This window comes from Sorex araneus, chromosome X (genome assembly GCF_027595985.1).
Source record: "Sorex araneus isolate mSorAra2 chromosome X, mSorAra2.pri, whole genome shotgun sequence".
NCBI classification, from domain to species: Eukaryota; Metazoa; Chordata; class Mammalia; order Eulipotyphla; family Soricidae; genus Sorex; species Sorex araneus.
In genome coordinates this window covers 264215610-264236465 of record NC_073313.1, presented here as the reverse complement: position 1 = coordinate 264236465, position 20856 = coordinate 264215610, and the positions used below count along the sequence as shown (strand labels likewise).

The 20856-nt window shown below is 44.9% G+C and overlaps 1 protein-coding gene across 1 annotated transcript in view; it reads right to left on the bottom strand.

Moving 5' to 3' along the window:
* The window catches only part of PSMD1 (proteasome 26S subunit, non-ATPase 1), an 85009-nt gene extending 64493 nt beyond the window's left edge, over positions 1–20516 (bottom strand). The window contains exons 1-12 of the mRNA XM_004610864.3: positions 20354–20516; positions 17256–17299; positions 16090–16163; positions 15801–15970; positions 13296–13501; positions 11384–11527; positions 7642–7880; positions 5007–5067; positions 3484–3612; positions 2105–2193; positions 1598–1676; positions 665–838 (exon numbers count right to left, since the gene is read on the bottom strand). Of these exons, the coding sequence (XP_004610921.2) occupies positions 665–838; positions 1598–1676; positions 2105–2193; positions 3484–3612; positions 5007–5067; positions 7642–7880; positions 11384–11527; positions 13296–13501; positions 15801–15970; positions 16090–16163; positions 17256–17299; positions 20354–20369 (1425 nt within the window). The 5' untranslated portion in view covers positions 20370–20516. The remainder of the gene's footprint in view (positions 1–664; positions 839–1597; positions 1677–2104; positions 2194–3483; positions 3613–5006; positions 5068–7641; positions 7881–11383; positions 11528–13295; positions 13502–15800; positions 15971–16089; positions 16164–17255; positions 17300–20353) is intronic.
* Between the last annotated feature and the right edge of the window lie 340 nt (positions 20517–20856).

Sequence of the window (20856 nt, the reverse complement as noted above, 5' to 3'; positions counted from 1 at the left end):
AAAAATCCAAAAAGAGGGGCCAGAGCTACACTACATCGGACAGGGTGTTTGCCTTGCACACAGCTCACCTGGATTTGATCCTGGCATCCCATGTGGTCCCCTGAGCACCATCAGGAATAATTCTGACTGCAGAGGCAGGATAAGCCCCTGAGCATCACAAAGCCAATAATAGTAATAATAGGGGCTGGAGCCATAGCACAGCAGGTAGGGCGTTTGCCTTGCATGCGGCAGACCCGGGTTTGATTCCCAGCGTCCCATACGGTCCCCTGAGCACCACCAGGAGTAATTCCTGAGTGCAAAGCCAGGAGTAACCCCTGTGCAACGCCGGGTGTGACCCAAAAAGCAAAATAAATAAATAAATAGAAAGTCCGAGAGGAGTAATTGAAAGAGTATAGAGAAGGGGAGCCAGAGCATTAGTACAGTGGCTATGGTGGGCGCTTGCTGTGCTGGTGGTCAATCCAGGTTTCAATCTCCAGCATCCGATATGGTCCCCTGAGCACTGCCAAGAGTGACCCCTGAGCACAGAGCCAGGAAGAATAAGCCCCGAGCACTACTGAGTGTGCTCCCTCCCCCTCACCGCCCCTAAACACCCCAAGAGTATAGAGAAGGAAAGTATTTTTCCCTGTACTCTTAAGCAGCATAATTCAGTTCCCGTTGCACTTACGTCATTGCTGGCGTTCTTGAGCTGGTTCAGCAGATAGTCGATGATATCACCCCCATGATTGGCATGAATGAGACCGAGAGCATAGAGGCCTCCACCCTCCTGATAGGCTGACCCTGGAGAGGTGTCCTTGGGAAGGTATGTCGCCATTAGCTGTAGAGCTTCCTTCTCGTGGCCCTGCAAAGGTGCCACAGCCAAGGTGTCAGCAGGAGAAAGGGAGAGGAAAAACACATTGCATTTTGTTACTGTGTTTGCTATAGGCTTTTCACTTGCTAAAAGAGAAGGAAGAAGTGGGACTCTTCCTTATACAATGTTATTACTCAAAAGAGGAAAGTCCTTAAGAGAACTAGCTATGTCTAATTAGACATGAATGCTCTAGGGGCCAGATCACTAGTGCAGGGGGCAGGTGTTTGACCTGGGTTTGATCCCCAGATCCGATTCAGGAGGGATTCCCGAGTCTGAGTCGGGGATAAGCCCTGAAAACTGCTGGGTGTGGTAAAAAGAAAAGGAAAGAAAGAGAAAAGAAGAAAAGGGAAAGGAAGGGGGGAGGAGGGGGAGGGAAAGGGGAAGGAGGGAAAGGGGGAAGGGAGGAAGGGAGAAACGTTTTAGGGGGCCAGAGCAATAGCAGCGGCCAAACCATGTTTGATCCCGGCATCCTGTATGTTTTATAACATTTCCCCAAATTTACCTTTTGTCAATGATTTACTTCAATTACCCTTTAAGAAATGGCTTAGCTAGAAAACCATGTATATATATATACACATTTTAATTTATACACACACACACACAAATATGTATATGTTGTATGTTGTAATTTCCTATTTACTTTATCCTTCCCTGTTAAGAGGACTGGTCTAACACAATAAATAATAAATGGCCAGTAAATTATAGTTAAGTAGTAATTTTTCTAAACTCCAGAGAAACTACTTCTATTACCTTGTGAATCACACCCAAACTGGCTGTAGCTGTGAATTTTGCCCAGTTAGTGGCTCTGGCCAACCATTCCAAGTTATCCCTGTGAAGAAGGAAAATGTATCAACACCACTAAAATAAATAAATGGCACAACTTTTTATAACATCAAAACCTACACTTTGCCATTAAAATTTCACTTTGTTATTATTAGTCATTTTACTTTTAGGATTTTAAGTCACTTTTGTTCTATTTTACCTCTTACGTTATCCTTAATATTTTGAGAATTTAAAAATAAATTGAGAGGCAATTATAGAATATGAACAAAAGCAAAAGCCAACTTCTGGACTTAAATTTTACCTTAAGTCAGTAGGTATATACATAAAAGTATTATCTAACACTGTTAATTATGAAAACAGAACTTCCAGCACAGAATTTGGCCAGCAGGGCCCACTTTCCACATGTATAAAACAACACCAAAGTCTCTTAAAGATGATTTTTAAATTGAAAGAGAAAGCTTCGAGCATATTTACCTAAGAAACTGGTCACTGGTAGTCCCACAGTGCATAAAAGAATTTGCTATGACAGTTGCTGTGTGACATACGGAATTCCGTACTGCATCCTACAAAAACAAGGAGATTTTTATCACTGGTCAAATTTTCATACACATATGAGTTTGCACATGAGCTCAAACTGGAGGCCCTGTTTTATAGTACAAATATGAATAAAGTAAACATTGAAAATACAGATACTGGATATATTTATAAAAATTAAAAAGCCACTTTGGCTAAATTCTGCATGTATCTGTTAAAGTAAAAAGTTAGCAAAGGAAAATTAAAGCAATCTACATATCTACATTTTCTAATAAAACACTAGCACAAAGACAGACTCTCAGGCAATATTAAAAAAAATATTTTTTTAAACAAAAATTATTTTCTTGGGCTGCGGAGACAGTTCAAAGAACTACAAGCCAGAGAGTGAGTCCAGGGGTTAAGGTGCTTGCCCTGCACGTGGCTGACAGAGGGTCATTCCCAGCACCACCCAGTCCCTGGAACACTACTTTTTGTTTTTGTTTTGGGGCCACTGGCAGTGCTCAGGGATCACTCTCTGTGGCACTCGGGAATCATACAGGTGCTAGGGACTGATGCCCGTGTGTAAAGCAGGTGCCCCACTCACTGCTCCAGCCCCATCAACACTACTGGGTGAAGCCCCAAACCCAAACAAAAGGCTGGAGCGTGCTTCCAGGTGGGAGGCCTGGGTTGGGGTTTGTCCCTTGATACTGCACGACCCCCTGAGCACTAGTAGGTGTTGCCCCCACACCCCGCCAGTGAGGAATGGGGAGGCGGGAAATTAATTTCCCTGACTAGGAATAAAATACAACAAGCATTCAATAAGAAATTAGTGTACACCCAATACTCAAAGTCTCAAATAAACCAGTTTATAAATAATGTTAACGAGGAAAAAGAGTTGATTCCTCATAGGCCACTGCACAGAGTATACATGCTTTCCCATGTCAGCAGGGTTTGCACTGGGTGCTCTGATTTCCGCCCGCAGCCCAAGGAAGTGAAGGTCGCTAGGCTGCCTGCGGTCCCAGTGGCAGTGAGTGTGGGGCGTGTGACAGGCCCGCAACGGACGGATGTTCTGTCCAGGCTTCCTATCTTGTACCTGAGAAGGAGCTACTGACAAATGATGATTCAGTGTTGGAGTATCTGGGCTCTTTACTCAGAAACGATAATATATTTGCAAACAGAAATAAACCAAAGGAACTCAATTTTTGTTTATACCAATCAGTCTATTAGTATAGACTAATTGAAGTCACTTGAAGTCACAGACTGTTGATCTAGAAGTGAGAACTTACTGTGCTTGAATATTCAGAGAAATTAAAAATGTCTTCACTAGATGATTTACCTACCTTTGTGTTCTTTAGAATCATGAGATCTGTGTTATTGTTTCGTATTAAAAATTGCAAATGTAACTCAATAGCCATTTCACCACTTAAAATTTTGATCATTTTCAAAGTCTGGTCCTTGGGTTCTGGACTCTAATAAAACAAATAAACAGCATGAAAATTCATATATCATGAAATCCACTAAATCATCTTGACAAAGCCCTGAAGAAGCAAAATACATCGTTCATATGCACAACAAATCTTGAATCTAGGAAACTAATTTTAGAGGAAGTGTTCATTAGATGAAACTAATTTATTTAAAAGGAAGTATTTATTAGAAACCAACTTGATGGATGAATGCAATTCATTCCAAATTAGAATCCAATATAAAATGTTCTTTAAGAACTAAAAAAGAATAATTACTTATAATATTAAAAATTAACTTTTATATAAAGCCAACTTATATATTAGGGGAGAAACCCCATTCTCCAAACTGAGAAAACAACAAGCATAAAGCAACCTTGATATATGGTTTCATGCATTCCCAAGCAGCCAACACACTCTCCGTGTGATGCAGAATAGTCTGATTTATATAACTGAGCATCAGAACCAAAAGTCCTGCTGGAGGAAGCACTTATTTGTTCAACAGGTTACTGAGGCTGGAGCCAATAAGGCACTTGCCTAGCATGCAGCTGACCTGGGTTCAACCCCTGGTACCCCATTTGGCCCCTGAGCCTCTAGGGATGTTCCTGAGAGCAGAGCCAAGAGTAAGTGCTGAGCATACTCAGGTGTAGCACAAACCATCCTCCAAGCCCCCTTCAAAAGCAAACAAGCAAACAGCAACAACAACAAAAAAAACCCCAAAGAAAACAAAAAACAGGCCACTGCTCTAATACTTGGTCCACTTTTGTATATACCATGAAATGAAAAACAATCAAGTAAACTAAACTATGGTAAGTACCATTTATTTGTTAAAGTAATTTGGAATTAATTCTACCTAGCTTATTCTTTGGCTCAGGTATAAGGATTTGATTTCTTCTAAGGAGTCTTCTGGGATCATTTTTTAAAATTTGATTTAAAAATTCAATTAAGAGGGGCTGGAGCGATATAGCACAGCGGTTAGGGCATTTGCCTTGCACGCGGCAATTGAACCCGGGTTCAATTCCCAGCATATCATATGGCCCCCTGAGCACCGCCAGGAGTAATTCCTGAGTGTAGAGCCAGGAGTAACCCCTGTGCATCACTGGGTGTGACTCAAAAAAGCCAAAAAAAATAAATGAAAAAGAATTATTTTGGGGGCCAGAGAGTGCAGTGGATAGGGCATTTGCCATACATATACCTGCCCAGGTCTGATCCCCAGTACCATATTTGATTCCCCAAGCCCGCCAGGAGTGATCCCTGAGCACAGAGCCAGGAAAAAGCCTTGAGCACAGCCAGAGAGATTTTGGTATAAGACCTAATAAACCTTCACCAAGTGATATTTATAATAATACAGTGTATTATGGTAATGATGTTAAGTAGCAGCCTGATTTCAAAGATGCACTTACCACTTCTGGAGTCTTTGCTACAAGCACGGTGCCTGGCTTTTCTTCCGTTTCCATGGACTCACTAAAAGGAACAGAAACAAGAGTCACTAATCCGATAAATCTTCCTGAATAGTATGTGTGGGTGCTTTGTTACTAAAGTGAAGATCTAAAAGTGTTTTTCAGGGGAAAATGTTTAATTATGTCATAAGATTTGCTATTAAGAAACAGAACGCTCTAATAAGGCTCTAATAAGTATTTATTTAAAATAAATCCATAAGAACACACAAAACAATTAGCTAAATGCAGAGACAACAAATACAACAAAACCATGTGACAAGGTGGCACCCAACTTTCCCCAATTTTTTAAATGTATGTCTCCCAAGCCATAAGACCAGACTGAGCACAGCAGCTGACCGCCAACGAGCCAAAAGTGACCACATCAAGACTCTTCAGGCCAAAGCACGACACTGAGGAGTGCGCCGGGCAGACTCTGACTGAGAGCAGAACAAAGGAGAGGAAATAGCCAGGAGATCTTAAAACACAGAATAACATTTTGTTTAAACAAATTCTTCAAGAACTATTCTACTGTCTGTTTGTTTGGGGGCCACATCTGGCTGTGCTCAGGGATCAGTAAGGAGGGGTCAGGAAGCATGACAGTGGCTGGGACCCAGGCAAGCGCCCTAGCTGCAGGACTCTCTCCAGCTCCTAGAAAAACTATTCTAAACCAGACTCCTTGTTACAGCCACCAAAAAACTATCCTCAGTAAACATGAATCATAGAAAAGAGCTGAAGTTAGACAAGTTTAGGTGAAGGGCTGGAGTGACAGTACGAGTTTAGAGCGTGCCTTGTCTTTAATGCAGGTTTTATCCCTGGCACACAATATGGTCCCCCAAGCCCACCAGGAATGATCCCTGAGTGCTGAGCCAGGGTTAAGTCTTAAGGACAGCAAGGTATGGCCCCCAAACCAAAATAAATAAAAAGAGGTGGAAGATATTTAAAAAATTATATAATAATACTGGGGCTGGAGGGACAGGACAGGGGTTACCCACCAACTCTGGCTTGAATCACCTGTAGGTAGAACATACAGCTCTCAGAGCACTGCCAGGGATACTCCAAGAACAACCCCTGAGCACTGCCAGGTGTGGCCACCCCTTGACCCCAAAAGAGATATACAAGAATGTTACATATAAGAATTAAGAGAAACTCAAAAATAAAATAATTGAACAAGGTAAAAAGACTTAAAACTGAAAGAGAAACAATCATTTCATTTTGGGGTTGAGGGGTGTGTGTGCCAGGAACTGAACCAAGAGCTTCATACAAGTGAAGGTAACTCGGAAGGAATGTGAACTCACATAAATATAAGGAAAGGCGTTTAAATAAAAGTAAATCAATAAACATTATCCCCTCTGATCAGGAACAAGGTAATATGCTCCTTTCATCATGTCTATCCAATAACACACTGAAACTTCTTGCCAAAGCAGAAAAACGAGGGAGAAAGGGATGAGTTACAAATAAAGTAAAATGGTCTAGTCACGGACACCATGAGTGCTATGTAGAAAGTGAAGATCTGCACTGAAATATACAAAACCCTACTGAGAATAACTGAAGAATATCCTCATTAGTAAGGAACAATGTGATCTCTAGGGCTGGAGAGACATAGAGCAGGTGGTGTTTGTCTTTAATGCAGCTGACCTGAACCTGACCCCAATGGAACTGGACCCTGTCAGGAGTAACCCCCAGGCAGAACCAGGTGTAAGGCCTGAGCACAGACTTATGGATATACAAAAGACCTATTACAGTTAAAATCAATTTGGAAAGGAAGTTCTCGACTATAGACCTTTCATTAGCTAACCACGAGCTTTACCATAAGCATTAGAAATGGAGATACCACGGGACTGGTAAAAAGACCGACACAGACAAACAGGAAGGCATGCTGGCAGATACAGTTTTTATCAAAGGCCATACAGGGAATGTATGGACAGTCTTTAAAATGACTGAAAATGAGGTGCCCATGTATTTAAGAAACTATTTTCTATCATATAATTTATAAAGAGAATGAGACTTTGCCAGTTTTATATAAAAAAAATCGTGAGGTCCTTGGTTCAATCTTGGCACAACAAAAATTTTTTTTTAATTTCACAGTGAGAAAAAGTAACGCCACTGATTTACCTCAAAATACAGATGAATATCAGACATGCTGAGTGAAAAAGGAGAAGCAAAAGAACCACATGCTATACGATCACATTTTTACATAGTTCAATAATAAACTGCAAAACAAATTTATATTGAAAAGAATCAAAACTGGTTTGTGAGGAGAGGGCCCCAGGCAGTGGCTGGCCTTGAAGGGCACAAGGTAAATTTCTAAGATGACAAAAAAGGTGATGCTTACAGAGTTATACCGTCAGCACTGGCTGAACTGTGTTAAGTAAGATATGTACATTTTACTGTATTTCATTTACTATTCAATTAAAAAGAAACAGATTTTTCTCCGATTTTCCTTAATGTGCTTAGCACAGACAAAATGGAGCAATAGCTTTAGTAAGACTTTAAAATACATGAAAAGTACTGATGAAACTTATTCTATGAATGTTCTATTTAATCCCCAAATGTTAAAACATAGTTCAATTCATTCTGCTGCAGAAAGAGATACTTCTACCTGTCTTTCTCTGGCGCTGGGACGGTGCCCGGGACAGTGCCCGTATTGGTGGACCCAGGCACAGAAGCGATGGGAGTACCAACTGTTCGAAGATTCTGGATGACAGACGACAAGAATTGCTGGCTCGCACTTTCATACAAATCAAAACAAATCTGATAAGCCATCAGGAGGTTGTCTTCCTTTACCAATTTCTCTAAGATATCACTCACAGCCTGAGGATCATCTAAAAAAATTAAGCACTGAAATGGAGATAAAGAACAATTACAGATTTAGACATTTGGTCTAAAATATTTAAGAGATTAACAGTCAACGAGTCAGGAAATCTAAATTCTAGTAAAGGCAAACGGGAGCAAAGCTTCTCCTGAAAATATATAAGAAGAAAATCTACACAAATGATACTCGGTTTTTAAAACTGCACGTGACAATGACAGTATTCAATAATTGGTAGGTGAAGAAACTTAGCTTCTTTAAATCTTACCCATAATATATACTTTTATACACTTATTTTTATTCATTCAGCACACACAGTACTGTGCGAGGTCAGAACACAAGGTAAGGAAAATGACTAGAAGCATGCACTTCTCTTACTACTCTCAGGATCTGCAATATATTTATACCAAAATCATCAAAAACGAATGTTCTTGTAAGAAGTCAACTTAAGGGGCTGGAGTGATAGCACAGCGGGTAGGGCGTTTGCCTTGCACACGGCCGACCCGGGTTCAAATCCCAGCATCCCATATGGTCCCCAGAGCACCGCCAGGAGTAATTCCTGAGTGCAGAGCCACGAGTAACCCCTGTGCATCGCCAGGTGTGACCCAAAAACAAAAAAAAAAAAAAAAAGAAGAAGAAGTCAACTTAAGGACCAAGGAGACAGCTCAGGTAGCAAAACACGGTAGCAAATCCTGCACTGGGACCTAAGCTTGACCCCTGGTGCCACATGGCTCCTAGAGCACTGCTGGGGGTAGCTCCCAGCCCCGTGGGGCCCGAGGAGCACTGCACCCACAGGCCCTAGCACTGAGTGGCCCAGCCCAGTTGTCTAAATATAACCAAGGGTGGCCCTGGGACCCCTTAAGCACGGCTTGGGAGGTCTCCACACATGAAAGAATTTAACTCAGGGGTTCTGTCAATCTCATTAGCAGTAACAATTTCAAAAATTGAGAACGTTATTATAAAGAAAACGAAATCAATGACTGGGGCTGGAGAGCTCAATGGGCCAAGCACACACTTGGTACACAGGACGCCCGACTCCGGACTGGCACACATGCTCCCGCACAGCCAGAAGCAGCCCCCAGCGCAGAGCCAGAGCAGCCTCGGCCAGCTGGGGCTGGAGCTCTCAGACTACTGTGGTGAAGCACTTGTCTTGCACAGGCCCACCCAGGGTTTGATCCCTGAGTGCAAAGCCGGAAGCATGCCCTGAGCACTGTTGGGTGTGGCCCCCAAACAAAACAAACAGAGTAGCCTCATCACCACCAGATACGGCCCCAGAGTAAGAAGGAAAAAATACATCAAGTGATACCATCAGAATCATTAAAACAAAGTACATCCACTAAATGACATTTCAAGGGGACTAGAGATCGTACAGCGGGTCGGGAGCTTGCCTTGCATGTGGCCGACCCAGGTTTGATCCCCGAAATCCAAGATAGTCCCCCAAGTGCACCAGCAGTAATTCCTGAATGTAGAGCCAAGAGTAAGCCCTGAGCACAGAGGGGTGTGGCTCAAAAACCAACAACCTTAAACAAATAAAATAAAAACAAATGTTTGTGAAGAGTCAATGTAAAAAAATGTGAATTGAAGGACAAAATAAATAAAAATAATAAATAAAAATAATATTTGCCACCAAGAATGAGAACTTGGGAGCTAGTGGAAAGCCGTGGGAAGATTTTCGTGGCATACTCTGATTTTTAAAAAATTTGAATCATGTGACTATACTACAAATTCAAAATATGTATTTAATTTCCGCCCACCCCCCCACCCCCCGTAACTGGTGGAGTCACACTTGGCAGTGCCACACTGAGGAAGGAATGCTAAGCACAGCCAGGTGTGGCCACTAACCACCCCACCAATAAAAATAGTCTTGCTTTTAAAATGGAAATCTACAAAGCATAAAAATCCAATGAAAATATGTTTTAGTGGGAAAAAAAGTAATAAACACAAACATAGGGTAAAATGCATATACTCTAAGCAAAATATGAAATTCATGGTAACGTGGTAATTGTGGTTTTTATCCCAGTGGTTCGAGGAACTGAACTGCAGGCCTTACTGACATAGGGCGTGTATCCATGCACACGAATGCCTACTGCTGCCATTACATCTGCAGCCAACTGTGGTGACTGAAAGAGCAAATCTGCGGGCACCGGACAGAGCTCAGCACACTGAGTGCAGGCTCTGCGTGCCGAAGGAGCAGTCGTGGCCAGTACCGTCGGCTCCCTCAGCACCGACAGGAGGGACCCCAAGCACAGAGCCAGGAATAGCTCCCTCCAGACACTGCCAAGTAAGGTGAAAACTATCAAAGCAAAACTCTCAGAAAGCAAACCCAGGGCTGGAGAGATAGTACAGTGGTAGGGTGTTTTCCTTGCATGCAGCTGACCTGGGTTCGGTCCCCAGCATCCCAGGTGGATAACTGAGCACCTCCATGTGTAGTTCCTGAGTGCTGAGCCAGGAGTAACCCCTGAACATCACTGGGTGTGACCCAAAGAGTCAAAAAGCCAAAAATATAAATAAAAAGGGAAGCAAACCCATACAAACCAATGGGAGATCAATAAAATTTTACTTAAAAAAGAAAGCCTATAACAACTTTCAGCTGGTAAAGTATCACTAAATTCTTTGAAAGAATGATCTGGCCCAGCATATGCTAGTGGGAAAAACATTCACACAATCTCTGTGGACAGCCAGGGGAAAGGGAGAGAAATACTTCAGTTTATATACTTCCTGCACTGCCCCGACATTTTTTAAAATGGAAATTCACACATGAAAAAAGATAAAGAAAATAAATCCAACATGGTCTGGGTGCTTGAATAGTAAAATCAATTCATTTCTGTTGTTTTTCAGGGGGAGTCAAAGCCCACAGGTGCTCTGGGGAATCGCAGAGGTGCCCAGGGCTGAGGGATCCATCTTGGACAAGGCAAGCACCTGGACTCCTGCTCTCTGGCTCACAGAGCAAGTAATTCTTACATTTGGAATTCTTCTTAGAATGATGCAGCATAGGCACTTTTAAATTAATGTATGTTTTAAGTCTTCTGAGCCACACCTTCGGGGTTCAGTGCTTGCTCCCAGCTCAGGGATCACACCTGGCATAGGTGCTATTTTTATCTTTCATCTACATTAAAAAAAAAAAAATCTTGTCTCCAAGATTTCCTTAAATGCTTAGATTATTTTCAAAATCAAAAATTACAGGAAGAGGGGCTGGAGCGATAGCACAGCGGGGAGGGTGTTTGCCTTGCACGCAGCTGACCCGCGTTCAATTCCCAGCATCCCATATGATCCCCTGAGCAACGCCGGGGTAATTCCTGAGTGCAGAGCCAGGAGTGACCCCTGGGCATCACCAGGTGTGACCAAAAAAACAAACAAACAAACAAAAAAATAAAAACAAAACCAGGAAGATACAGTGCAACAAAATAGTTTCAGTTGAGTTTTAGTTAGTAAAACCCCCCCATTCAGAGTGCTGTGGGAAGCCACCAGCGTGCCACATGGCACGGAGTGAAGGAGAGCTCAGAAGCGCACAACGGACACAACACAGCATTACCTGACAAACATTGATGAAGTCTGGCTTTTCCAAGTTCATGTAGATTTTGACTAAAACTCTTAGCACTTTATTTCGAAACTGCTTATTCTGCATTAAAGACATACAGAGCTTGAGGCTGTACGCTAGCATTCCTGGAACATCATTCTGAAAGAGATTTAAAGATACATCATTTTCTGATCACCAAAACATTGTATTTATTTAGAAACAAATTTCCTTTTTATTTCATTTAATAGCTTTTGGTTTGGGGGTCAGGCAAGCCCACCAGCTACATTCCAGACCCAGAAGATTTATTTTAATGTGTTTGGTATGGGCTGGAGCACAGCGGCAGGGCACTTGCCTTGCACGTGGCCGACCTGGGTTCAATTCCTCCGTCCCTCTCGGAGAGCCCGGCAAGCTACCGAGAGTATCCCGCCCGCACAGCAGAGCCTGGCAAGCTACCTGTGGCATATTCAATGTGCCAAAAACAGTAACAAATCTCACAATGGAGACGTTACTGGTAACCGCTCGAGCAAACTGATGAGCAATGGGATGACAGTGACAGTGACAGTGTTTGGTATGTGTCATTTCAGGCAAAGATTAAACAATAAAAACATTTTTTTAAAAAATTGGGGGGATGTAAAAATAATAGGGGGTTGGAGAGACAGTACAGCAGGTAAGACAATGGCCTACCTTACACATGACTGACCCGGATTTGATGCCCAGCACCTCATGCGGTAACCTGAGCCAGTGAAGAGTGATCCCTGAGCACTGAGCCAGGAGTCAACACTGGGCACAACTTGGTATAGCCCTCCAAAACCAAACCAAAACCAAAGGGGGGGGGAAGGGAAAAATAATTAGACAAAAATCTTCCCCCAAAGTACATTTCCTGTCTTTTGGAAAATGACTTGCAAACACTATCCCGCGATTACTAAGAACTACCACTCTAAAACATTACTAAGAACCACCTAAAATGGCTGTAAGTTACAACAGTGTTGCTACTGTGAAAAAGCGACAGTTGAGCTCAGACTTTTGAGAAGGAATAAAGCAGATAAATAAGTTTTGGTAAAGGGACCAGGTGGCAGCGTTCCTCAAAGGCAAACTCTCCTGCCTTGCCAGCACGGAGGCCGCAACTCCAGGCTCCAGTGGTGCCCACCTGAGCCAAGGGCGGCCCCACCTCAAGCCACAAGACTATGATCTTCAGAGGCAGGAGAGCGGCCACTAGGGAGCATGCCTCTGGCACCACAGCAGTCCCCGGCGAGCCCCACAACCGGTGTGTCCGAGCACCGCCACGTATACGACCCACATGACCACTGCAGTCAAGGGGAAAGTACCGTGAGTAGATGCCCAACTCCCAGCAAGCACCTGACAGAGGCGCCGTCACTACCAACAAGCACGGGCAGCACCACGGGCCACGGCAAGGGAGAGGGAAGCAGGGAAGCACAGGGAATAGGGAAGGGAGACAGGGGCAAAAGAGTCGAGCACAGAGCGGGCAGCCCGGGGACACACAGGCCATCTGGGCATGCGCATCAACATCCATTTGGCTCAGTCCTGTGCCTTTCCTATCATTGTTACTGGTGACTTACATTCATCAGCTACTGCAACCTCCCCCAATCAGCAACCTTATTCGTAATTAGTCATAATAAACTTATGCATGCAAGTAGTTCATCAATACAGCCTCCCTACGGAAGGGCAGGGTAATCTATGTAACTTCCCCATGCAATAACTGAAAGAAATGAAAATAATAAGATAGAAGCAGGTATTTGACTAACACGAAACACAGCCAAGATTCATATATATACATATATATAAATTTGCCCCCAAAGCACCCATTATTTTAAAACTAGATCCTCCTTTCAAACTACCCCTGACAGTCTTATTTTAATAATTTGCCTTACTGATCCCCGTCAGTAGCCGGAAAGCCCTATGATCTTACCGACTCCAGTACAGTTTTCTCAAAGACATCCAGCCTTCGAGTCTCCAGGGAAATGCCGATGGCCTGCTTATACTTGTGGTCATCTAGACATCGCTGGAACATCTTATTCACGATACCTTCCAATCTCTGGTCAATTGGTTTTTTTTCTCCTTCAGGTAAATCTGCATTTTCCACGCACTGCTTGGTGTAGTGATCAATACATTTTGCTATGGAGAAAATAAAATAAAATTTCACCTTATAAATTAGGCTAATTGACTAGGGAAAAAATGCCCACACTTAATAAAACTATAAAATGCTAAGTTTTAAAGTAGCTAAGTGCAGGAAGTTACATATTCAAAGCAATTTATTGTTCCCATCAAGACTTACATAGAAAGAGGATTAAACACTAATTCCAATAAGGCTGATGCTGTTCAACATATTACTAATGTTTAGCTTGATCCAAATGGTCTTACGGAACTTGACTAAATTGACATAACTAATTCAGCTGCTTATTTGAGAGCTGGCTACAAATAGCTGCTTAATCAGCTTGTTGTTGTTGTCAAAAAAAAAAGACATTGGGCGAGCGTGACAGCACAGTGTATAGGGTGCTTGCCCTGCAAGTGGCCAACCTGGGTTTGATCCCTGGCACCTCTGAGCCAGGCCAGAAGTGATCCCCAAGCACAAGAGACAGAAGTAAGCCCTGAACACAGCTGGGTGTGGCCCCAAAACTAAAATAAATATAATAATAAATACTTATTTTTTCAATGTGGAGCAGTAATACCTAGTCACACTCCTCTCCCCAAGAAGTCTGACAATACAATGTAGTGTATCCACATATTGAATTTCATTTCTGACAATAATCTGGGTAAATGGGGAGAACAGGAAAACATAATGAAGGAGGTCTGGACAGAGACAGACAGTACAATGGTAAGGTAAGCTTGCCTCACACATGGCCAACCCGGGTTCAATCCTCGGAACTCCAAGAGATGCCTGAGCCCCAACAGTAGTGACCCCTGACCCACAAGGAAGTCCCAAACATCACCCAAGTGTGGCCTCCAAAACCAAAACAAACATAAAACACAACAACAACAACAAAAAAAAACACACGAAGGGTTCCAATGACAAATTTAATGATGAAGTCTGTTTACAACTTCCACTACTTTGCAGTCAACCCTTAAATGAAAGGTGTTAGGAATAACCAAAAAAAGTTATTCTATCTCTAACTTTTTTTCTACTTTCATAGGAAGGCAAAAAGAAATACATATACACAAAAAACCCTTCTCTAAAACTCGAGGCTAGTGGCTATCCTCTTCAAAGAGAAGGATATAAGGACAAAACTAATTAGGTGAGAACTACTACAGGCTCAGAGAAAAAGGAATTAGGCCTTTCCCCCCATTGGGAGAAGCCCATGTTCTCTCCTGAACACTTATTCTTCTCTTGCTCTGCTCTCACATCTAAGTAGATTTCTTTCAATAAGAACTATTTTGCTTCACACACACACACACACACACCCACACACCCACACACACACCCCACACTCTCCCCACAGGAAAAGAAAAAGAATCAGCACAATGCAGTTAAGCTAGATAGATGGCTGATGGTTCTAAACTTTGGGGAAAGAAAGGACTTTCATAAATTAAAATATACCACAAATACATTACGTATTTCATAACTGAAATCCATCCATCCAAGGAGAAGCTGCAGACTCAGGTAGTAAGAACAAAGTGGCAGGGCTGGAGAGGGTCATAAGGGGTAAGGCACTTGCGTGGACAAGGCCCACCCAGGCTCCATCCTTGGGACCACAGGTGGTATTCCTACACCTGCCCGGAGTACTGAGCCAGGAGCAAGCCCGGGTATGTGGCCACTGGGTGTGGCCCCAAAACAAAAATAAAACAAAGAACAAAGTGGCAATCACAAAGCAGATCTAAACAATTCTGACTGCAGGAAGTAATCACTGGGCCCTAAGAGAAACTGAACTTACCATGGTGATTAAGCGAGAGAACACTGCAACTATGACAGGAGAGGAATCCCAGAACGATCATATGGAGAGATTTTCCCAAGTTTACACCCGATGGGAAAAACGTACCTCCTTAGCTTTCAAGTTTCAGTTCTCAGGCTTATGCTGTAAGAGTATCCAGTAGAACCTAGTCTCCTTCCCAATGAAGTCCCCCTCTTTGGATATTTGTTTTGTTTGGGGGCCAGATCCAGTTGGGCTCAGGGCTCAATGCTGGCGGGGTTCTGCGGATTGTATGTGGTACTGGGGACTGAACCGGGGTCAGCCACATGCAAGGCAGGCACCCTACTCTGCTGCACTATCACTCCAGCCCCCCAGCTGAAGTCTTACAGCTGGGAGAAGTATAAAAAACAAGACCTTCTAAATGCTTTCATGAAATTATAGAAATATTATAAACTTCTGATTAAACTGAAATTTGGCAATTACCAGAAGAGAACTGAAAAAATAAAAGCCACATGCACTGGAGCAAGAAACAAGTTACGATAAAGGCTTACCAAATCAAAGATAATTACCTATAATAGTCTCTACATACTCGGAGTTATCATTGACATTGAAGAGGTCACCAGCTCCGAGAGCATAATTTAGAGACTCCTCAAAAGCCCCCAAATGGTAAAATACTTTGGATGCCACTAAAGCTGCAAACTGTCGACTCCGGAAACCTTCATCTTCATACAAAACTTCTCTGAAAGAAATTAGGACAAACAGACCGCCTTCAGATTGGTTTTTCTTACAACACTAAATATGATTGATTACACATGACACTTTAGTAGCAGGAAATTTATAGAAGTCAAAATTTCTTACATTTTGTCTACAGACTCTGAAATTTCTGCCCAGAAGTCATTGACAACTGCATTCAATTTGTGTAGTGCAAATTCCTATAAAAGATAAAAATAAAACTTAATACTGAGACAGACTTACCATTATACGTTATTTTTAAAAAGTTTTAATAACTTAAGCCCAAGATAGCTCAGCAGGCTGGAGTGCATGCTTTGCATACAGAAGGCCTGAATTCAACCCGTGGTACTGCACATGGTACCCCCCTGGTGACCCCACTCCACGTATGAGACCCTGAGCACTGAGTCAGGTGTAATCCTACTGGCCCCCCAAAAAGTATAAACAAATTAATGGCAAATTCTGTCATATTTACTAAAACTTTTAATCTATAATAAAAGATATTTGCCAATACATATTTCCTCTTAGAATTCCACATTGCTTTTTTGTTTTCATTATAAACTAGCAGACTAACCATATTTCATCCTTCACTATAATAATTTTTTTTCCCTTTGAATAAACAAAATTGTCACACAAGGGTTGGGGTGGCACTTTGAGAGGGATGTGGACACTGGTGAAAAGATCAGTATTGAGGGGCCGGAGAGAGATAGCACAGCGGGTAGAGCGTTTGCCTTGCATGCGGCCGACCCGGGTTCGATCCCCGGCATCCCATATGGTCCCCCAAGCACTGCCAGGAGTAATTCCTGAGTGCAAAGCCAGGAGTAACCCCTGAGCATCGCTGGGTGTGACCCAAAAAGAGAAAAAAAAAAAAAAGCGAAAAGATCAGTATTGAAACATTATACCCTAAACCCCAATCATGAGCAACTATAATTTCATGGTGATTAAATAAAAAAGAAAATGTCAATAAATAAATTGTATATTGAGCTTAAGTGTCTAGACCTATCTAAAGTACTCCAAAATTTGTCAAATAAAATCATTTTAAATTACCAAAAATGAATAAACTTTTGTGCTGCTTAGTGATAGAGAAAGAGAGGGAGCAGGGTTTTTCAGGTGCCACATTGATATTTACTTACCTCAGTCACGCTAAACTCTACTGAAAATCTACTGTCCCCCCGTGGGACTAACTTTCTGAATATGGGTATAAGTTTGATAAGATGGTTATTTGAGGTGAGATTAAGTCCAAAGAGCTTTGGTGTATTCCTACTAGCCCCAGTCAATTTGACTTTAACTCATACCTTAAGCTGTGGTTCATCTTCATCCAGAAGAGAAATAATTCCAGCTATAAGACAAAAGATGTAACATGGTTATAAAATAATACTTTGCTCAGACAGAAACTTACATCGAATCAAAAATATGCTAACTGGAAACAACTAGCACTTTTTTGAGGGGTGATCTCACTAGAGGAATGACTGCCTTTCTTCGAAACTCTGCAGGTTTGCGGCTGGAGGTACAGCAGGTGCCTTGTGTCTGGGCTAGGGGTGCCGCGAAGCAGCTAACTCAAGATTTGATCCTCAGTGACACACTTGGTCTCTCAAGCACAGAGCCAAAAGCAAGCCATGAGTACAGCTGGGTGTGGCCCCCAAACAGGTAACAACAACAACACCTTATAAATGCTTAGGGTCAGAGATGCGGCTCAACAGTAGAACGTATGCTTCAGTCATGAGGCAACTGGGCGAAGGATCTCTGACACTGCCCCCTGCAACCCTGTAAAGATCTGTATTTTGATCTAAAATTTTAGAATAAACTATATTATCAAACTTTCATGATATTACATATATCTCAATACCTGCCTCCTTCAACGATTTTCAAAGTGAGGTCCCCAGACCAATACATTTCTATCACTTTGGAACTTTCTAGAAATGCATTTTTAGCCCCAACCCAAATGATTCAGAAATTGTGAGGATGGGACCAGTAAGCAGGGCCACAACCTTCCTGTGAAAGTGGCGCTCACTGCAGTTTGAGAATCACCAGCTTAATTTATTGACCCAAATCAGAAAATCTTTCCTAACTAAGTTGAGAATAAAACTATGCAAAATAATAGAAGCTATAAAATGACTTACAAAAAAGGAAATCTTTAGTCAAACTCACGAGGGTATAATCTGGGCCAAGCAGCAGGCAGGCACGGAGCGCTGCATGTGGCCCGACCAGGTCCGATCTCTGGCACCCCATCTGGTCCCCGTTGTAGCACAGAGCCACAAGGAAGACTTGAGCACTGCCAGGTGTGGCCCCCAAAACCCAAACAACCAAAAAAGAAAAAAAAAAGTAAATACAGTCAAATCTTTGGAATACTCCAAGGCGCCTTCCCCAATCAGAAGTAACCTAGACAGCGTGCTCAATAGACAACTGGGGAACACAGGGACGCCGCCTTCTTGGGAGGTGGACAAGACATTTGAAACAGAATGGATTGGGGCTGCAGCGATAGTACAGCAGGGAGGGCCTTGCATGAGGCCCACCCGGTTCGATCCCCAGCATCCCAGATGCTCCCCTAAGCACCGCCAGGAGTGATTCTTGAACACAGGAGCCAGGAGTAACCCCTGAGCATCGCTGGGTGTAACCCAAAAAGAAAAAAAAACAGAATGGATTACACACAGCAGAGCACTTCATCAAAATATCAAACATGCTACCTATCAACATGTCTTAACTGCTTTTACCAAAGGTGGTAGTCCATTTTTATTTAGTGTTCTGCTTATTTTCATTTATGACTAATTTGTAACATGGCTGATGTCTCTGGCTTAGAAAAGCACCGCGCAGGAGCTGGGGAGACAGTACACTGGGAGAGCCCCGGCGTCTCATATAACCCCAAGCACAGCTGGGAGAAATTCTCCAGTGCAGAGCAGGAGTAACCCCTGGTGTGGCCCAAAGACCAAAAAAGAAAGAAATGCACCACTCAATTAAATCATACCCTCTCCATCTCATATATAAACCAATTACACTCTCTCCATTCCATATATAAACACTTCTCCACCTTAAAAGTAAAACAGAAATCTCTTTTGAGTTGGAAAGTGGGTGGGAAAAATTTAAGGAGGCTTAAAAAAACCCTCACAGGCCAAAAGACATAGCCAGCTAATAAGCTCTAAAAAGGTTAAATCAGATGATAGGTACACGGGGGGAACAGGCAATGGGACAGAGGAGGGACCACTAAGGGAACGATGCTTGGCGGGCTTGCTCGGGATGGGAGATGCGGGCTGGAAGTAGACTATGGACCGAACACGATGGCCACTTACTACCCGTATTGCAAACCATAACACCCCAAAGGAGAGAGAGTAAAAGGGAATGTACCTGCCACAGAGGTGGGGTGGGGGGTAGCGGGAGGGATGCTGCGAGCACTGGTGGTAGAGAATGGGCACAGGTGGAGGGATGGGTACTCGATCACTAAAGTTTGGTAAGTTTGTAACTATCTTACGACTGTGACTCAGTGGACGGCGCAGACTGACCCCAACGCCTGGGTCCTTCCTGCCGAGCACAGTGGCAAGGTCCGGGCCGCCAGGCAGGGGAACCAGAGCTCAGGGGAACGGAGGGACAGCTTGCAGGCGGGGCGCAGAGCTGGGCACCCCAACCCCGTCCAGCAGGTGGTCCAAGCCACCCCACGCGGCGTCGGCTCAGCCTCGGATCCCACGGCCCTGGGGCCTGACCAAGCCCCCCATCGCCTCATTCGAGACACACTTCTCAACTTCCGCCGGGGGCTGGGTGCTAAGAACCAAGTCAGCCCAGACGCCCGCCGCGACCACCCACGACAGCCCGACAGGGGGCCCCGCGCGGGGACAGCGAGTCCTGGATGGAGAGAGGCGGGAGGGCGGGAAACGGGGCGCAGAGGAGAGCCGGGGCGGGAAACGGGGACACGCCGCCCCCCGCCCAGGGAAAGCAGCAGCGGGACGGCGCAGACGGTGCCGATCGCGGGTCCCTTTGAAACACGGCAGGGCTGGGGCGAAGGGGGGATCCGGGTCCCAGGGTCGGGCCGCACCCGCGGCGCCCCGCACCTGACAGCGGCGCGTCCGGCCCCCGCATCCCCACCGGGCCGGGCAGACGCGGGGCTCGGGAGCCGGCGGGGGGCGCTGCCCCGCACAAAGGCGCCCCCGGAGCCCCGGAGCCCCGGAGCCCCGGAGTCCCGGGCCGCCGCGTGCGGGGCAGCGCCGGCGCGGGCGGACCCCCGACACCGAGCCCGGGACGCCCCCCGGAGCCCGGCACGGGGGTGTGGCCGCGGCGCCGGGCTCGGGACAGCGGCGGCCGCGCAGGCCGGCGCCCCGCCGGGACGTGCCCAGTCACCGGCCCTGACTCAGCTAAAAGCCGGCGCGGCGGCTCCTCCCTGCTGCGCGCCGGCTGCGGCCGCACTCACCGGCCGAGGTGATCATGGCTGCGCCCCGCACTCGTGCGCCCGCTCGCTCGCAGGCCCCGCCGCGCCGTTTGTCCGTCGGCTCCGGCTCCGCTCGTCCCGCCGCGCCTCCGCGTTCCCCGGCTGCGCCGCTCAGTCAGCCGCCGACTCGGGCCGCCGGCTCGCTCCACGCCAGGACCCCTCGCCGTCCGGGGCTGCCCGCCGCTGCGCCTGCCGCCAGGCGCCAACTTTCTCCCCGCGCTGGCACTTCCGCGCAGACCCGGATCTTGGGTAAGCATGTAAGGAGAAGTCAATGTGTTCTCTAGCTCTCTCAGGGGGACAAGGTCTGCGGGAACGAGGGCACTCCTTTCCTCTCGGGTCGGGCTTTAGTTTTGGCTACTCCTAGAAAAGGACCCAAACAGCACACGCCATTGCTGGGTTAGAAAGAGTGTCGAGGAGTTGTGGGGCCGCTGAGTGCAGCGCCTCCCGCTGTCTGGGCGGTGTCACTGCAGCGCTCCGCACCGGCG